This window comes from Alexandromys fortis, unplaced genomic scaffold (genome assembly GCF_014885135.2).
Source record: "Alexandromys fortis isolate MF-2015 unplaced genomic scaffold, M_Fortis_MF-2015_v1.1 scaffold_9, whole genome shotgun sequence".
In the NCBI taxonomy this organism is placed as follows: domain Eukaryota; kingdom Metazoa; phylum Chordata; class Mammalia; order Rodentia; family Cricetidae; genus Alexandromys; species Alexandromys fortis.
The window spans coordinates 6,514,289-6,533,950 of record NW_026067892.1 but is presented as its reverse complement, the minus strand read 5'-3'; the positions used below and the strand labels follow the sequence as shown (position 1 = coordinate 6,533,950).

At 49.9% G+C, this 19,662-nt stretch overlaps 1 protein-coding gene across 1 annotated transcript in view; it reads right to left on the bottom strand.

Moving 5' to 3' along the window:
- The window catches only part of Col18a1 (collagen type XVIII alpha 1 chain), a 57,425-nt gene that overhangs the window by 31,007 nt on the left and 6,756 nt on the right, over nt 1-19,662 (bottom strand). The window contains 3 exon segments of the mRNA XM_050141814.1: nt 877-933; nt 2,864-2,950; nt 9,491-10,035. Coding sequence (XP_049997771.1) covers nt 877-933; nt 2,864-2,950; nt 9,491-10,035 — 689 coding nt within the window.

Genomic DNA, 19,662 nt, shown 5'->3' with positions numbered 1-19,662 from the left:
CTAGGCCCTTCATGGAACCCCTCACACAGTCCCTGCCTGTGACTGCAGGGTCAGGCTCCTGGCCGGAGTGAGCAGGTTACAAGGCAGAATGATATGAGTGCCCAAGCTAGTTATTAGCTGGTCTACAGACAAGACGATACCGATGTGACATGGCACTCATAAGCACATCTGTGCTTCCAGCATCTGCCATGCCCAGGGCACCGTGTATAGAAGCAGAGTTTTGCAAATCTAATCCACATCTGTGAGGAGAAGAGTTTATGACCATCAAGGGACACAGAATGTAGTCCCAGATTTCCAGATGACTATGTTCCCTATCCCTAAAACTGCCTGTCCCTACCCGAGTCCATATGTTAAGGAGGCCTCAGCACCTCTTCGAGCCATGGTGGCCATCTTTAGGCTACTTAGCATCCTGCAGTCTTCTTGGCCCTAACACCCAAGGTCCACCTTAAAGACAGACTCTTCATACTAGATGCTGGGGGCCCAGAGGGGGTTCACTCAAACATCCTTTTCCTATCTAGAGTGCCTCTGTGCTCTTGGGACCCTGGACTGGAAAAAGCATGCAATGAAATTCCCTGGAATGTCACTTGTCTGGCCCTCATGTTAGACACAATCCAGTTATGGCCCCATACCAGCCAAGAGCATCAACAAAATGCTGGGTCACCTCTGATGAGAAAGCTCTCTTTAGAGGAGAGTTCTGGCTCAGGACAAGAGGCAGCAGAGCCAGAGGGGGGACACAAGATCAACCTCAGACTGGTGCCTCCCTGCATGACGCAGGACTGCTGGGATGTCATACACACTTACACACGCTATGCACAGACCATATTTCCCCTCCCCTGCCTGAACCAAGGGATGGCCTCACCACCTGCAGGCACTCACCTCCTCCCTGTGTGGCTTGCTGCTTTCTTCAAAGCCACTTCCAAAGTCTCCAGATGCCTGCAGGGCGTGAGAGAAGCGAGAAAGAAGTCAGGACCAGAGGTCCCATGACAGGATAGCAACTGGACAGCAAATAAGACTCCTCCTGGGTCGAAATCAGTCAGACTTGCTGCTCGGGCAAGCCAGGATGGCCCGGTTGTAGACCAGAAGGTTGTAGATCAGGCTTGTGCACTCTTGGCTCTGTGACATGAGTGCCCTGTCCTTGCCATCCCTCGGGGACAGGCAAGGGAGGTAGGAAGCTGCCCCAGTCCAGTCTGACACTGAAGAAACATACGTGGAGCGTACGTACGTCACAATAATGTCCCCACCCATCATCTGCCTGGACAGGCTGCTTTCACGCTCTCCCTTCCCTACAGCCTCCAGGAGCTCTGGGGAAGCCAGGGGCCAGCCCTTCCTCTTGCCAAGGTGGATAACTTAATATAAACCCAAAAAAGAAATACTACCTGGGCCCATAGAGCCCATAGTGACATCTCGATGTCAAGGTGGCCCAGGAGGGATGGACTTGCAGACACCCAGCACGGGCAGCATGTGTCATGCCCACTGGATGGCATGCTCGTGAGTGAACGTTACCCATGCACTAGAGACTGGCACTAGACAGAAGCCAATCGCATCTCTGATTTTTCTCCCGGAAAAGGTAATAGCTGTTGTAGAATATTACTTTAAGATGTGTTACATTTGTTTATACTGTAGAGCGTTTGTTTAATGATGCAAAGATGTGTTACATTCTTTATATAGCATTTGTTTAACTCTGTGAAGCTGTGATTCGTCACCTGTCTAAAACACCTGATGGTCTAATAAAACGCTGAACGGTCAATAGTGAGGCAGAAACAAGGATAGGCGGGGCTGGCAGGCAGAGAGGATAAATAGGAGGAGAAATTAGGGGGGGGGGCGAGAAGGAGGAGCAAGAGAACAAGGTGAGGACACTAGGGGCCAGTCACCCAGCCACCCAGCCACCCAGCCAGTCAGTCACCCAGTTAGCCATGGAGTAAGAGAGAAAGGAAGATTACAGAAGAAAAGGAAAAAGCCCAGAGGCAAAAGGTAGATGGGATACTTTAAGAAAATCTGGCTAGAAATAAGTCAAGCTAAGGCCAGCCATTTATAAGCAATAATAAACCTCCAAGTATAATTTACTTGGGAGTGGTGGGCCCCCATAAGAGCCAAGAGGGTAAAAGACAAACAACATTTTGGCATTCCAACATAGATCCAGGCTCTGCCCAAGCGGAACTGGTGACTGGGGTGTTGTCATGCGCTATCATCTCCAGTGGGACATCCTCCCAATCCTGCCCTCTGGCAACAGTAGATTATTTTCCTCGGGTGTCATGATATTGTACACATGCACACACAGAAAACAGGGACACACAGAGATACAGTGCATATAGATCACATGAAAGATGCCCAGCACACCGAAAACAAACATACCAGCAACACGCAGAGAGACACAGAGACTACTCGGCTCACATACCACACATAATAGATGCACTGTGCAGAGAGACAACACACAGCGTAAAGGTAACAGCAGACATAAAAAAAAAAAAACACGAAGGCACATACACAGCAAGCAGAAAAAAATACAAAGACCAGATGTACCATACAAAAGACACACACAGTACATCAAGAGCTACACACAATCACACAACAGACAGACATACCCTCCCATAAACACACATCACACATAGCATATAAACATACACACAACCAAGCACGTATGCACTTTCCACAGTGTGACCTGTCCATCACACGGTGTCACTGTGGCTTGGTCTCTGACATTACATTTTCCAGGTTGTCCAAAATGGAAAGTTAAGGCGAGGAGTGGTGTCTGAACAACACATAGGTTCCTGGTACCCTACTGGCATCTTTTGGCTTTTCCCAGCATATCACTTTGGGACCCTTGCTCACAGGGGGAAGATACCCTCCCCCCCAAGACACTCACCCTGTCTTCATCATCATCATCTTCATCCAAGCAGTGCACAGGGCTCACCCGGGGGTTCTGTCGTATCTTCAGCTCTGAGATCTTCCCCTGGAGGGAGGCAGAAGTTTGAAAATGAAATGTCGCTCAATGGATCAGGTGTTGGGCCCCTCAGTTGCCAGCTGGTGGCACTGTTTGGGAAGGCGGTAGAATCTTAAGGAGGTGGAGGATCACAGAATTGGGATACTGGGAGACAGCCTTGACACTTTCCAGTCCTACTCTGCTTCCTGGCTGCAATGTGACCAGCTGCCCCAGTCTTGCTCCCTCTCACGGTCACAGACACCTCTCAAACTGCAAAGCCAAAATAAATACTTGCCTTCTTTTCTTAAGTGGTTCCTGGTCAGATATTCGGTTACAAAAACAGGGAGAGAGCCTCTGACTCGTGCTGGCCCCCAGCCTAGCCTGATGCTACCAGGGAAGCTCCCTTTTGTCAAGAAGACTGAGGAGCAGACTCATTGAATGGTTTTCAAGTTGTGGCAGTTTCTGGGCCAAGACCAGGGAGGCCGTGATGATCAGATGCACCCAACAATGAACGTAGCTGCATCTCACACTTCCTGCCTAGACCGCTGGCTCTTCTGCAGGCTCCGGGGTGTCTGTCTGAGGGAGTTCACACGCACTTTCCCCGTGTTTAGGTTCTTACTTTGATTGCACTCTACTGCGCTAATTTCAGTTTACTAAATAGAGCCGGCACTTCCTCATTTCCAAAGAGATTTTCTAGACTCCTGTCACAGCCAGAACTGAGTGGATGTGGCCCGATGGGGAGAGCCTCCCTCTGGCTGTTCAGTCGGCTTGCGTGAACAATACATATCAACACTAAGGGAAGGTTGTGACTGTCCTAACGAAACTTGACATGGAGACACTGAAATCTGGATTCCATACCCAGTTTCACACATCACAATATAACTTGGTTCTTCTGGCCACTTGAAAATGTAGTCATCACCCTAGCTTGGGAGCCTTGCTGGAGTCAGCAATGGCTGGCCCATGCTGTGTTGACTAAGTCTGGTGTCCTCTTTATTCTAGGGAATGTCCCCAATCCAGATGTTTTCATCAGCTGATTCTCAACCACACCTCCCTGTCCCCCACAAGGGACATATGACAATTAACAGTCCCACCTCCATCCCCAGGTGAATATCCCTGAGGCTTGAGGTGCCCCCCTCGTCTCTTCTCATCTCAAAGCTTGCTTTAGTTTGGATTCTCTGAAAAATATTTCCCCCAACACTGCCCATGGGGTCAAAGCCACTTGGGGCTAGGTCTACCCTGAACCCCAAGTTTCACAATTCTTCCCAGTGTTGAAGATAGCAAAGTGTATGTGTATGCGTATGTATGTAGTGTACATGTATGCTTGCATAGGTCTCTCTTTCACACACACACGTATATGCACAGCTTGGCTTGCTAGATGGTTATGGCAGGGGAGAGGGAGGCAGGCTTCAGGAGAGCCCTGTACACCACAAACACTTTGACTTGGTCATTTCCAGCCAGGGCAAGGCCTTCATTGGCCATGAACAAGCATACACACATGGGGTACATCACACCAGGTACATACGTGGGAATCATGCCAGGTACATACGTGGGACTCATGCTAGGTACATACATGGGAATCATACCAGGTACATACATGGGAATAACGCTTGATACATACATGGGACTCACACCTTCATGGGACGACTCACACCTGCAGCACCCAGCAGGCCCACGCTGAGGGTGCTTTGGCTTCAGGTCTTTAGATACCTGCAATCCTGACAGCTATCTGATGCTATCTGACACTGATGTCTACTGGATTATCCCCAGGCATGTGAGAGGGAGGTGGTGACATCACTTGACAGCAGCAGACTGAGAAGCTGCTCTCAGTGACCCATGTGATGGGATGTGGGGACCACCTTCTCCCAGGTGCTGCCCTCAGTAGCTGGGATACACACGTAGCCTGAGGCCTGACACTAGTGTCCCTTGCTTAAACCAAACTAGTGAGACTATACAGGTCCCTCTGCATGCTCTCCACCCTCACCTGCCTACCCCCACTCTCTCCCCAAAGTCACCACAATCTACAGAGTCCCTGGCACCTGAGAGGACAGGGGCAGAATCCCTACAAAGCCCTTGGGCCAACAGAGCCCATCCTCACAAGCCACAGATTTCAATGTACTGGGCATCAAGAAACCGAGGCTCCATCCAAGGTCACAGGAGGACAGTCTCTGGCAAGGAGCAACAGAAAGAAAGCTCTAGTCTATGTCAACCCTGTGGGCCTCAAGAAACAGGGCTTGACCTCGCAGGACCAACACTGTGACAGGGGGGACTCCGTGCCCTTTATCCCATGTGCTATGGTGGTCTGAGATTTGGGTGGCCTCTAGGTCAGGGGAAAAACAGAACTGGCATCTGTACCCGCTAAAAAGATCAGAGGAACAGCATTGGACCAGCAGGTAAAGAATGATCTGCCTGTATTTGGGTCCAAGGGGATTCTGGGAGTTCTACCAAGCTAGTAACATCAGGACAACATATAAGTAAGTACATATGATTGTGTGAGAAGGAGCATATGACTGTGTGTGTGTGTGTGTGTGTGTGTGTAAGGGCGGGTATCACCTATGCCCAGGAGCCCTGCACCAGTTAGTCACAGCCACATTCACTGGAAGGGAGAAGCACACTTCCTGTCAGCCAGCTTTCGGGGTCAACAGTATCTGGGGACAGAGTGGACATCTTCAGAAGCCCGCTCAGAGCTGCAGCTGGTGCCTTGGTGACAGTGGAGAGCCCCCAGGGTCAGGAGGAATTGGGTTTAGATACTAGAAAACTGCTTCCTAAGGGCAGAGCGGGCCAGGGGCGTTTCGAGTGGTCTCAGCAACAGACACAGCGTTCCATACAGACGGGCTCACTGCTGTGGATGGGGCCACACTCTCTGCCGAGGCTGTGGGTGCCTGCGTCTGGAAAAGGCCTCCAGGGGGCAGAAAAGACTTGTGTCTGTGCTGAGTTCAGCACTGTATCCTGCCCTTGTGACTCCTCCACCCACGCCTGGAGTTCTTCCAATGGCTAATGGGGACAATGTCAGTTGTAAAAAAACCATAAGACCCACTGCAAATATTGAATGGACTTGGACCCAGAAGTTATGCAATCTGGACCTTGGAAAATGGGGGACTGTGAACATTTAGAGACGAGTGCCACGTAAAACTCTTCCTGCCACGCCGACCAACAATGCTTTAGCCATGGGGAAGTCACTCAAAACAGTTTCCCGTCAACAGGAGGCACAGCGCCGTCTTGGCTCACCTGAGCCTGCCATGGCAGAAGCAGTGTCCCAGCCAGCAGAGGTCAGAGGCTGAAGCCATGAAGTGGGAACTCCTGCTAGTGTGGTCTCATGGGCTGCATCCTAGTTTCCCCATGGCCTTCAGGGTGGCCTCTTTTCCCCACCCCTTTCCCCTCAGCCCCTCTTCCCCTCCCTCCCTCCCTTTCTGGCCTCCCACGGCCAGTTCCTGCTGCGGTGTGACCCAGCGTGCTGCCTGCTCTGCTTGCTAATGCCTGACATCCATCCCTGCTGCCCTCACACTCATTGCCCCACACGGCTTCACGGGCCTCTGGCTTCAGGTCTCCGCTCCCGTGACCAGGTCCCGACAGGCCACGTCATCACAGCCAGCCTCCTTTGGTTCTCTTACAATGCCCAGGAAGAAAATGGTGTACACGCTGTGGCACTGTACCCACCACAGGCTACTTCAGATGCAAGAAGAGGGGTCCGTGGAGCTTTATTTGCCAGAACACTGAGCAGGAGCCAGTGGGACAGACTGCTGAGAAGCACGGGGATAGATGGACTGAGAGTGGACCCATGAGGGCTCTGTTCTCCTCAATCAGGAGTGGAACTACTGGGGTCAGATTCTGCCCTCTGCTGCCTGCTCCAGCTCCCATACAGGAAGGCCTGTTCTGACATCGCACACTTGAGGGCTGGGGCCACCTCTCCGCACCAGCACAAGCATCCGTTACTCTGATGATGGAGCCACAGTTGCACCCTTAGGAAAATTCATAGCCTCAAGTCTAGATGAAGGAAATGGAAATTGACCTTGAGATGCCCAGCTGAATGAGAACACTGGAAAAACTGTGCTTAGCGGGTCTCCTGGGGTCAAAGGCACCAGGAGTTGGTGGGGAGGTTACTGGAGGTGAAAGACAAACACAAAAGGAAACTTAAGCCAATGTGTAGACCTCATAAAGACAATGCAGGGCTGGGCTGGGCTCCATGGGAAATACTGGCCCAGCATGTGGGAGGTCCTGGGCTTAGTCCTCCCTAGCACCCACACTAGGAAAGAAAGACAAAAGAAAGTCAAGAGAATAAGAAGTAGTAGAGGCACCTCTGACAGGAAAAAAATAGTCGAGAAGAATTATAACTACAACATAACCAACAGAACACCTGCACTGAAACACAGCCAGAAGCCACGCTTTGAGGGAACTGGTAACCAGAATGATGCTCACGACCAAACTCAAACGGACAGACATGAAGACAATGACATCAAACTGTGAGGACCATCACCCAGCAAGGGCCAGGTCTAGGTAGCTATAGGCACAGCCCAGCTCTCCCTGGCAGTGTGTGGATGCAAGTAGGGCAGAAATGACTCAGAGGAAGCCTAGCTCCCCATCCCACTGGCTCCCCTCCCAGCGCGCTGGCTCTCCAGTTCCCTGGCTCCCTGACTCCCAGAGCTCTGGGCTAACTTTGGCCATGTCATGAGTCACATGATACAGTGACTCCTCCCCCAAATACCACAGCACCAAGTCTGCAAATCCAACTTGTATCTCCTTTTCTGCCACCAGCACATCTCCCCCGCTCCAGCCGGCATCCTTTAAACGGAAAGGATCCTGAGACCTAGCGTACAGCAGCAGGCAGGGTCAGACTGCTGAGGTCAGCGGGGGGAGGTGTCTATGGTCTGCAATGACCAGTTCCCCGAATGCTCTCTGTCTCTCTCCTTCAACCACCAAAGAGTTTTCATATCCAAGGTTGTGGGTTTTTCTCTCCTGACCCAAAATTAACCAAACAAACTCCTTAAATGCCCCAATGGTGTTTTTTTAAGTGTACAGACAAATGGCAGGCTGGGAATAAGATGTGTGTATACGTAGCCAGAGCTAAGTTTCTTTCAGATATGGAGAGCTGGATAAATCAATTAGGAATGACTGAATTCTCCCACCAAAATCCAAAGGGTGGGGGGGAGGGGAGAAGCTCACATTCACAAACACACCGAGAAACGAAAACGAAAACGATACAGCGTATCTACATATCCAACAGGCAAACCTTTTTTACACAGCCCGGCAAGACCCAGGCAGTGATGAGGCCACCTCTCTCAGGGTGGCTGTGCCCCTCCATCAGCACCACCGAGTCTCATGTACCCTGCTTCTCACCAGCTCTGCTGAGGAAGTCAGAGACGGACAGAACCTCTGAGGTCTGCCCTCCCCTTGAGAACTGGTGGCGGCAACACGGCACAAATGTCTCACTCTGGAAACACTGATGCTCGGCTTTCTGGGAATCGCGTTTGGAGAGGAGAAGGAAAACACACAGGGGCCCAGTTTGGTGCCAAAGTCCCGGTAGCTCTTGAACTCCGTGGGTTAAAAGTTCCTGCCAGAGGCAGAAGGTCAGCTTTCAGAGCTGTGGACACAGGGCTTAGAACAACTTACAACAGCAGGCCCTTGTCTGGGTCATAATTGACTGTCTGTCCCTGGGGACATGTCCTTCCTTGCACACACAGGGACCCCTGTCTGGGTTGGGCAGGGGCGTCCAGCTGCTGTTGGCTGGCGTACTGGATTCAGGAGCCATGAGTCAGTGCCAGCTGAGGGTCCCCACGCACTGGTTCTCAAGAGGCTGGGCTCCCAGCTGGGATCTCAGGAAGAGTGCCCTCCTACGAGAAACGTAGGACACAGAAGGGACAACACCCGCAGGGACATGGGAAAGAGTCAGAGGCCTTTCACTGTCACCCAGTGGGCCCTGAGAGAGTGGCAGTCTTCATTAAAATAATAAACGTCCCGGAGCAGCTGACCTAAGCAGGTCTGTTGTGTGGCGTCCCAGTCCCCAATTCCCAGCAGGGTACTCCCTCGACTGTGTGCAGATAAAGGAAGACCCTCTGGGTGACTGGCTTTAAGTGAGTAATTTTGGTCATTAGTTTTGAGGGAGGGTCTCAAATGAGTCTGGAACTCCAGATCATTCTCCTTCTGGCTCCCTGGTGGGGTTAGGTGTATGGCCCCAAGCCTGTCTCTTTCACAAGATGCCTGAGCACTTGTTTTTCAGGTGAAGTAGCTGAGCTCCTACTAAGCCCCACACTTTCCTAGCCTAAGCTTGCTGTCTCCAGCTCACCCCAGGCCCTGGCTCATATCTGGCTCATACTCAGGATAGGAGCCTGAGAAGAAACGGCCTCCAGCAGCCATTTTGTGGACCCTGAGGTCTCAAAGAACTCAGAAAAGCCCAGTGGGGCATCCAGGGTACCAAACAAAGAACAAAAGTTGGAACAGAAGCCACTGCAGCCACAAGTGGGGAAGCCACAAGAGTGGTCGCCCCAGGCTGCAGCATCAACTGGAGGAACTTGCTTTCCCTGGTCCCCCAGCCCCCTCCTCCCCTGGCTCAGCACACAGCAGGGCAGCATAGATTACCTGGAACTTGTCAGGGTCAGCTACTCCAGCCTGACCCACGAAGAGGCCAGAGTCATGCTCCAGTTCCAGGCCTTGCGGGGACCGAGCAAACGGCACCTTCTGGAACTCTTCGCAGTCTATGTAGAGAGCCACAGAGCGGCCATCCACACTGAGCGCGAAGTGTGTCCACTGGCCAACAAACGCAGGCAGGTGGAAGCTGGCGCCCGTGCGGGTCTGGCTGGCACCTTGTTCCGTGTAGAGCAGTGAGATGTTCTGGTAGCCATCTTGCACCCCCGAGAGCTTCACGCCCAGCGAGACCACTGTCTGCGCAGCGTCTGTGATGGCAAACAGCACCCCTGCGGCCTTTGTGGCCGGCTGAATATGAAACAGGATTGAAAAGTCACGGAAGAAGAGTCTAGGGAAGTGGTGCTGGGCCACCTGGCCACCACTGGAGTCTAGTCCAAAGATGTAGGCTGGCCCGACGTCGGGGTCTTCGATCTGTTGGATCTGCGGGGGCAGAGGGTCCCCGAGGAGCTGTGGCAGCCCCACCTCCTCAGCGATGTTCTCTGCAAAGAGAAAGACATCCGGTGAGGCGGCTGCACAGGAACACACTCGGTCACGGTGGCACCCTAGGAGACACAGACCACGAAACCACCCCTTATCCAGGTCTGCGTGGCCGTCTCTTTGAGTTTCTCCTTGTTTTCATGGATTCCCGGGCCAAAGCAAATATCCCAAGAAGGATGTGAGGGGCTGGGGCATGGAGTCCCCCACTCTGACTCTATAGGAGGACAGACAGGGAGCAAGACTTCTCTACGGCAAAGAGAGAGGCAAAGAGAGAGGAGGCGACACAAGGTAACTCCTGTCTGAAGCTCCACCTGGTCTGGGAGTCAGCTAGAGACAAATCGAACCTGGGAGATTCAAATGGCCAGGCTCCAAAGTCGGCTTTCTCTGGCTTCCTCTTGTCATTATGGTTTCTCACTCTGGTTCCCCACATGCCTGTTCCTCAGGAGCTCTCCCGTGGCCATTTCTGCTCCCTGAAGCTTAACACCACACTACGGTGCAGAAGGCTGTCTGACAGCTGGCAGCGGCAGCCCGGTACAGACTCCCCCGGATTTACGACTCTTCTAAAGTGCCCCAGGGTGGCCAGTGACCCATTTCACTTACAGACTTCACTCCTGGAACCATTTTGAGTTGGGCACAGATGTATGAGCCCTTCTTGTCTTTAGGCCAGGCCACCAGGGCCACTCAACACACTCAAGCAGTCCAGCATTACAAAAGCCTGGGGGAGGCGCTTGGGCAAGGAGAAGGTTCACGGTCAAGAGCTCTCCTAGGAAGGAACAGCTGGAGGCAGGCGTGCTTGGTAGTATGTGAGTGTGTAAGGATACCATGCCTCAGGTCAGGCTGTGGGGCTAGACCAACAAGGCCTCTACAGAGTAGGAGATGGGAAATACTGTACTTCCAACTTCACAGGACAAATGGAGTCACCAAGCCCTTCAAAACCAGAAGACAAGAGCTGCCATAGACCGCATCCCTCAGGGGACAAAGAATAGCTTTGTGTGCCGAGGGGGCATCCTGAACTGCTGCAAGGGTCCCCGTAAGTCACATGTTCATCCTTTCACATGCTCTTAAGCCCTGAGTGCTGACCAGACATGGTGCTGGCCAGGAGCAGAGGGGACACAGCTTGGTGGGGGCACGGCTTGCAAGAGCTGAGTGTCTGCAGCCTTCAAGATGAGAGCAGAGAAGGGTGGCGGGCTAGCCTTGGGAGCTCAGTGATCCATCACAATCATAGCTGCTACAGTGTTTCCTTCTCACTTGAAATGCTGCAGCCAAGTCATGCCTGCTGCCTGAGTGCTGGAAATGAGGCCTTTCTGCCCCTCCTTCTAGGACAGCAAAAATCCCTGGCGCCTCACTAGCCCAGCACACAGGACTCTACAGCTGCTGGCTTTCTGGGCTGGAAGGCACCAGTGTGTGCCATGATGATCCCTGGGTCCTTAGAGACCTACAACCAGCTCTTCCCAAGCTCTTCCATTTCCTTTCTATGAAATTCTTTTCGGCTCTGCTGGGAGCAGATGCCAAATGCCAGGGCAGTAAGATCACTGGCTCTGCTCCCTGGTTACAGCATCGTGGTGGGGGAAGGGCCTGGCTGCCTAGGCCAGGAAGCTCATTTGTGGTTAAGGAGCAAGGCCTGTGCCATGCTCTGAGGGCTCAGAGGCCTTCTGGAGGACTGTGGTCCCTTTGCAAGCTGAGACTCCTCCAGTCACCCATCTGACCTCTAATCCAAGAATGGGGGTGCTACCTGGTTAAGTCCACCTCCCCTGAAGTAATCAGATATAGTTCTGAAAGGGCAGTATTTAAACATGTACACCCTTGAGCTACATGTGGAACCAATTATGTCCAGCATCCCTGTAGCACAAATAATAAAAACCCAGACACAGATATTGGGGTTCAAGCTGAAGATCAGAAAAGCAAAGCGGCCAGCCACTGGCTCTTACCTCCACCTCAGACCAAAATGAACGATCCTGCCTCCACTAATCCTCAGACTGAGACTTAGCATGAGACCAGTCTCCTGCCATCTTATATTCTGCTCTAGCACTAGGATTAAAGGTGTGCACCACTATTGTTCTGCCTCTATGGCTAACTAGTGTGGCTGCTGGGATTAAAGGTGTATTCCACCACAGTCTGGCCTGTATAGCTGACTAGTGTGGCTGTTTTGCATGCTGATCTTCAGGCAAGCTTTATTTATTAAAACACAAATAATGTACATACATCCCCCCACAAGAACAGTCAAGACCTGGCTCTCAAGGGACCAATAGGGAGAACATCTGGTACTCCCACCTGACTGGACTAGGCTCCTGGTGGTAGAGGAGCTTCTGCCAGCCTCCCTCCCGGGACAACAGCCAGTCCATTTCCCAGTGCGACTCTCCATACACTTGACTTGATGGCATCTTCACTGCCAACCTCAGCAGCAGGGCCTGGTTCTAGAACATGAGGGCAGAGGGCATAGCCCTTTGGCAAGAGGGCTCAGTTAGGCAAACATCATGAGAAAAAGACCCGTCACAGGGACCGTGGCAGGATGGATCATCAGCACCAGGACAAGAGTGCATCTCTAAGCGGGTGATACTCCCTCCCTCATCAAGGATCCTGGCCAATCCAGTCTGCCTGCCCTGGAGAACGGCCTCCCGCTAAGCCAGTAGCCCATGGGCTGCTCAGGGGTCCTTGACTCCTCCAATGCAATGGAGCAGACCTGTCTTTCTATATGTGCCGGGCTTCTGACAGCCAGGGCCCCCCAGCTCGCCAACCGGCTCTCCCAGGGATGCAGCCTGGGTACAGACTGTGCATCCACCCCTGGGCTGGTCATTCACTTCCTCGCATATGCTCTGGGGCTGCTGTGTATAGGACTCAGGCTATGGCAGCCTATCCCTAGTCTCTCTGGGCTCCCAACCATGTAAAACACAGACTGCGACAGTCCTGCCCCAAATCACCTAGGCCTGGGTCCCGGCTGAGCATCCAGTGCTCCTAGAGTCCAGGGACAAACATTTTCCTTAAGTCAGAGGGAATCGTGGCAGTCCTTCCCTGCTTCTAAATTCTGTGGTCTATTCAGACACAAACATACAGTTGCTGTGTGGGGACATGGGATGAACGGTAACATCTGTGCTGGACCCTGCCTGGGTACCCAATGGTCACCTAGTACACAGCGGCAGAATCCAGGGGTACAAGTCCAGCAAGTAGTCCAGTGATGTGGGATGCCCCTCTGTATGCTGTAAATGTTTTATCAGTACTGGTTAATAAAGAAGCTGATTGGGCCTATGGCAGGGCAGAATAGAGCCAGGAGGGAAATCCCAGAAAGAGAGGAGGAGAAAGAAAGTAGAGTCTGAGAGATGCCAGCAGCGGCCGGGGAAACAAGACGTGAGGTAACACGCCATGAGCATTGTAGTAAAATATACAATAATAGAAATGGGTTAATTGAAGTTGTAAGAGCTAGTTAATAATAAACCTGAGCTAATAGGCCAAACAGTTTGTAATTAATATTAAGCCTCAGAGTAGTTATTCAAAAACCAGTGGGTGGGAGAGAAACCTCCAGAAACATTCCAGCGTGCGACCGTCTACACTGCTGTAGGGAAAGGCTCAAGAGTTATCTGAACTACGCAGCCGCCGGCATGGAGAGTTGTATGACATCCACCCAGGCCTGGCTCCGCTCTGAGCTGTAGGTGCTGAGCTGCACTAGATTCGTTGTGGAATGAGGCCTTAGGGGCTAGTTTTGTGAAGCCTTGAATGGAGCTGTTTGAAGAGATATTCAGAGTCCTTGTGGAACTGAGAAACTATAACCAAGCCAGAGCAGGGAAAAGGCAAAAGCTGGAGGGAAAGGAAATACCATGATCAATAAAAAGCATAAATGAGAGGGTGGTTTGGGTTCAGGTGGATCAGCGACCTGAATATTCTGTAAATTCTCAGGTGGAAGACAGACGTGAGTTAGGCCAAAAGTGTCCAGGTAAACACAGACAACGGCACAGCGAAGAAACGTCTGGCAAAAATTGCACAGGAGGCCTGAGGGGAAAGATGCAGACAACAGGGACAAGGCAAGCTTTGCGAGCACACTGCCTAGAACAGGGTCAGGTTGAAGCCGGCCTTTGACCTTTGTCTGGGAACTGCCCACGCGGGTACACATGAATCTGTACAATGCAACTCATGACGGTTAACTCCAGTTCCAGGGGATCCTGAGCCCTTTTCTGGCCTCTGCAGACACCAGGTATACATACAGTACACATACACACATGTACCAAAACACACACATAAAATAAAAACAATTTAATTATTTTTTTAAATCGCCTAAACAGAGAGTAGAGCAGGAAATGAGGAACAGAAGTATTAGCACAAAGCAGCATTATCAACAGCAGTGACGTCCTCAAGAGCAGCAATTACAATAAATGTAAACGGATTGAGTGTCGATCTAAAGAGAAGAGATTTGGGCCAGTGAAATTGCTCTGCAAGTAAAAGTGTCTGCTATTGATCCCAGGAACCCACACGGTGGAAAGAACTGGCAATTAAAATTTAAAGTTGTCCTCCAATTTCTACATGTAAGCCATGTTACAGGTATGTGTTTTACACACACACACACACACACACACAAATTATTTAAATAAATATAAATAGATAGATGTAATTTTGAAAATTTAAAGATAGAGCCTGGCCAAGTAATTAAAAAAAACACAGTCATACGCTGTCTGCATAAAACATTTTCGATCCAAACAGATTGAAAGCGAAAGGACCACCCGTGTGGAAAGAATATAAGGTAGTAACTATGATATCAGAGAATAGAATTTAAACCAATGTGTTACAAAAGGGAAGGGACCAATACAGGAGGGTGCTATGACGTAATAGACCACTAACATGCATGAAGCGGACAGCTCCACAATGGCGGAGACTGACACCCTCTCTCACTAAAGGGCAGAACAACCAGATACGGAAGATAAGGAAGAACTCCTTATCTCTGTGGGCGTGCACAGGGCACCGCCAGCCACAGTGGCACCTAGGCTCCTCTCCGGTGCAGATGTAACATGTCCAAGACAGGCACATGTCAGGCCACTAAAAGCCTCAACATATATAACATATACTCTCCAACCACTTTGAGATCAAGTTAGACATTAAAAACAAATGGGAATACTTACGAATTTGTGAAGTTAGACTTCACACCCTTAAACAGCCATTTTAGGACACAAGAATCGAGAAAGACACGAAAAAAATATGTAGAAACGATAAAAATCAGAATGCTACACACACACACCAAGAAAAAACAACAACAACAAAACCCAGAAAACCTGGTGGGGCAATTTTTAAAAAAAAATCATTGAAAGGGGATGTGGTTACAAACATTTTATTAACAGACAGTGGTCACAGATGAACAACCCACTGTGCATACAGAATTAGGAAAAAGAAAAAAAGGAAAAACCAAAACAACAACAACAAACCTATACCAGAGCAAACAGAAGGGGAAAAATAAGGGAGAACAAAACAAAGCAAAGATTAGGAACACATCTGAGGGAAATCAATGGAACCAAAGCCAGCTCTTTGGAAAGATCAACAAAACCCATGGACCTTGTGAAGCAGACCCAGAAAAGAAAGTGACTCGTGGCGAAGGTCAGGAGAGTAGGGCCATCACTAAACTGTGGGTAGAACGGGCTGTGAGAGATCATGGCAAAACCAAAACCAAGGGGGCAAATTCCTAGACATACAAAAGCTACCAGACTGAGCCATGAGGAAACTCGATGTTTGGACAGACCCACAGCTAGGCAGGAGACTGGAAGAATAATTTTTAAAAATCTCCAACAAAAGCCCTGCCTGGGCCCAAGGGTGTTGCTTTTGAGAAGTCTGTAAAACATTCAAAGAAATAACATCAATTCTTCTAAACTTATCCCAAAATACTGATGAGAGAAAACTTTCTATCTCATTCTAGGAAATGGGTATTACTCCAATTCCATAGCCAGGCAAAGATGCTAAGAACAACAACAACAACAACAAAAAATCTACAGGCCAGTAATCCCAATGAAGAGTGTCTCAAAAACTCTCACCAAAATTACCAGCATGTTTTTCAGTATGTTGAAAGACCCATGCATGCCAGTTAAGTGTGTGTATTCCTGAGATTCAGGGGCAGTCTGCACAGGAGCTCCATCAGTGCAATCACGCTGCATGAATGCAGAAATAACCAACACCTCAGCAGATGCAGGACAAGCACTGGCCAAGCTGCAGCACCGTTCCCCTCTGAAAACACTAGAGATCTCAGCAGCAGATAAGCCACATGTGAAAAGCCCACAACAAGCACCACGTGCAGGCTGGGTGATGTAGCTCAGTTGGTAGAGCACTGGCCTAGACTGCATGGGGCCTTGGGTTCAATTCCCAAGTGGACAAAGTAGTACATCCCTAAAATTGCAGAATTCCTCAGGTGAGCACTGGAGAACAGGAACCCAAAGTCATCCTTGGCTACGTGGTAAATGTGATGTCAGTCTGAGCTACATGAGTCCCTGACTCAAAAAGATAGAAACCTTGTCTATAGGAAGCAAGAGCAAGGCAAGCTATCTTCTTAGCCATTGTTCAAGCTTTGTGTATGGTGTGATGTGTGTGTATATTGGTGCATGTGTGTGAGAGAGAGAGGGAGAAGAGGAGGAGGAGGAGGAACAGCAAAGGCGGGGCAGGTTGGAAAGAAAGAACAAGGTTATCAGTACAACCTTGATTAAGCACCCAAAGACTCTACAAGCTTCTTAGGACTATAAGCAGTCTGTGCAGAAATGAAACTACTCTAAAGAGACCCTTGTGTCTCTCAATATGTCGGACTGTTGATACAAATGGTCCCAAAGAAATGGGAATTTTCCTCCAGGAATTCCACACCGGGAGAAGGAAAGGCACCTGCCAAAGGGGGGATTTGTCTCCTGGAAAAGAGATTTTATAAGGTCCTCACATCTTGTCAGACCACCTTCCAGGATGAGATAGAAGCCAGCATACATCCCAGAGGGACCAGTGATTGGAAGGACCACATCTTGACTGGGGCTGCTTAGATGTGTACTTCCTTGGCTCTCTGTTAAACTTTGATCTCGCATCAGGACCTGAAGACAGACTTATGAGGTCTGCTGGATCCCCTCCTCCTCCTTCTTCCCAATGTGGCCACTGAATAAATCTCCCTTTTATGCTTTCCATTTTTAATTTGGCTCTTTTAATTGCTTTTTGAGGATGGGTGCCCAGACCTGAATTGGGGCACAGGCTGTGACCTCCAATTTTGATAACAGAACAAAGGGACACCCCTGCTAACAGAGAAATCATTATGTTCATCCACAGCAACAAGCCGTCTGAAAATTCCACAACACAGTAACACCGAGCAGAATAAAATGCTTAGGACCTGACTTAGCCAAGAAGGGGAAAGTCTTGTGCAGTGAAAATCACAAAAGATTGCCGAAAGACATTAAAGGCAGATAAATGAAACACCGCCCCCGCTCACGGTTCTGCTGAAGCAAACCAAGATTAAGCAACTTGTACATAACAGAAACAAATTTCTCACGGCACTGGATGCCAGGCCCAAGGCATTTTAAGACCTAGCCTATGTTTCCAATATGGCACCACCTCACTGTGTCCTCAGGAGGGGACAAAAGGCTGTGTCCTTGCACAGACAAAGTAAAGAACAGAGGGTAGTACACACACACACACCATCTCCTTTCACGGGGGGTGTTAAGCTCATTCAGGAGCCCAAACTCCACAGTCACCTCTCCATGGCCACACCCCTCAACGGCATTCTGGCGAGACACATTCAAACTACAGTCGGCGTAAAAGCCATCTGAGGTGACCTATATATTCTAAGCAATCCTTATCAAAATCCCAGTGATAGTTTTGGTTCTTGGCACCACTGGGGACTGAACCCAGGATGTTGCCCATGTGGGGAAATGCTCTACCACAAAACTCAGGCTTCCCAATGATAGCTTTTACAAAACATGAAAAACCCATCCTGAAACTCAAAACTGAAAAACCCAAATCTCAAGGATAGAGGAGGTGGGCTCGCTTGTTCATCCCTCCCTCCTGGCTAGCTTAGATCTGAAATAATTACACAGAAACTGTCTAAATTAAATCATTGGTTGGCCATAAACTCTAGCTTCTTATTGGCTAACTCTTACATCTTAATTTAACCCATCTCCATTAATCTGTACATCACCATGAGGTCGTGGCCTACCAGCAAAGTTTCAGCATGTCTATCTCTGGTGGCGGCTCCTTGGCATCCTCTGACTCTGCCTTCTTCCTCCTAAGTTCTGCCCTGCTATAGGTCCAAAGCAGTTTATTTATTCATTAACCAATAAAAGCAACACATAGACAGAAGGACCTCCCACACCAACGCACTCTTGACAAGAGTAAAGTTGGTGGACTCACAATCTCTGGTTTTAAAACTTCCTCCAAACTACAGTCACCAACACTGTCTCTCCTGCATAAGACAGATATGTGAACCCAGTAGTGTTGCATAGCTGGAATATCCTGTAACCACCACTAGAAAGGCCCAAGCAGGATCTCCTAAGCTATACTAGACTCTTTCTCAAGAAAAAAGACAGACAAACCCACAGCACAATGAGATAGTATCAGCACCCAGAAATCACAAATACGACCAGATGATTATTTGCTCCAAAGCTATAGGCTTTAATGTTGGCAGGTCCTTCTCACACTATGACAGTTTAAGCATACATTCATACACACACACGCGTGCGCACTTGTACACAACACACAGTTGGTTTTCAAATGGATGGAAAGCTATTCTCAATCCCAAAGCCCATACCTTTTCTACCATCAGGGCTGCACCCACTTTGCCATTGCCCACAGCATCCTGGCTGAATAGCATCTTCACTGTGTAGCATCCTGGCTGTGTACCATCCTGGCTATATAGCATCCTCACTGTACAGCATCCTGGCTGTATAGCATCCTGACTGTACAGCATCCTGGCTGTATAGCATCCTGACTGTATAGCATCCTGGTTATATACCATCCTGTCTGTATGGCTTACACATGCTGCAGCTCACACACGGCAGCCTGGAGCCTCCAGACTGGATAAAAAGGAAAAGGCAACTTGAGCTCTCTGCTTCCCTGATGGTGGTGCAACTCCTGCTGCCTCTCCCTCCTGTTGCCACACTTCCCCAGCCAGGTGAACTGCACCCTCAAACCGTGAGCCTAAATAGACTCTTCCTCCCCTGAGGTGCTTCTGACAGGTGTATTGCCTTAGCAACGTGAGTGGTAACTAGTGTAACATTTGATACCCAGCATGCAGGAGAGCATTTCAGACTTGACAACAGAGGAAGCCGAGTCAAAACAGAGCCAAGGACTAGAACACACATTCTCCCCAAAGGCAGATACATGGATAGCAGGGCTTGGGTGGGTTTAGTGTTTAAGAGAGATGGAGTTCCAGCTTGGGGATACGGGCGCTCTGGAGATGGGCGGCTGGTGGTGATAGCACTCTCCTCTATATGGAGCAGTGGTCGTGCCATGTGCTTTATGGTAAGTACATTTTATCATCATAAAAAGATGTGAAAGCAGTGACTTCCCCAAGGCAGGAGGATAGACGGATTATCTGCCAATGGAAAGGATGGTATCAAGGAGCCAGTCTTTGGGCTCACTTGGAGACTCTGCTGTGTCCTGAGGTGAGGCGTGCAGAGGCCGCGCTCCCATTCCTCCTCAAG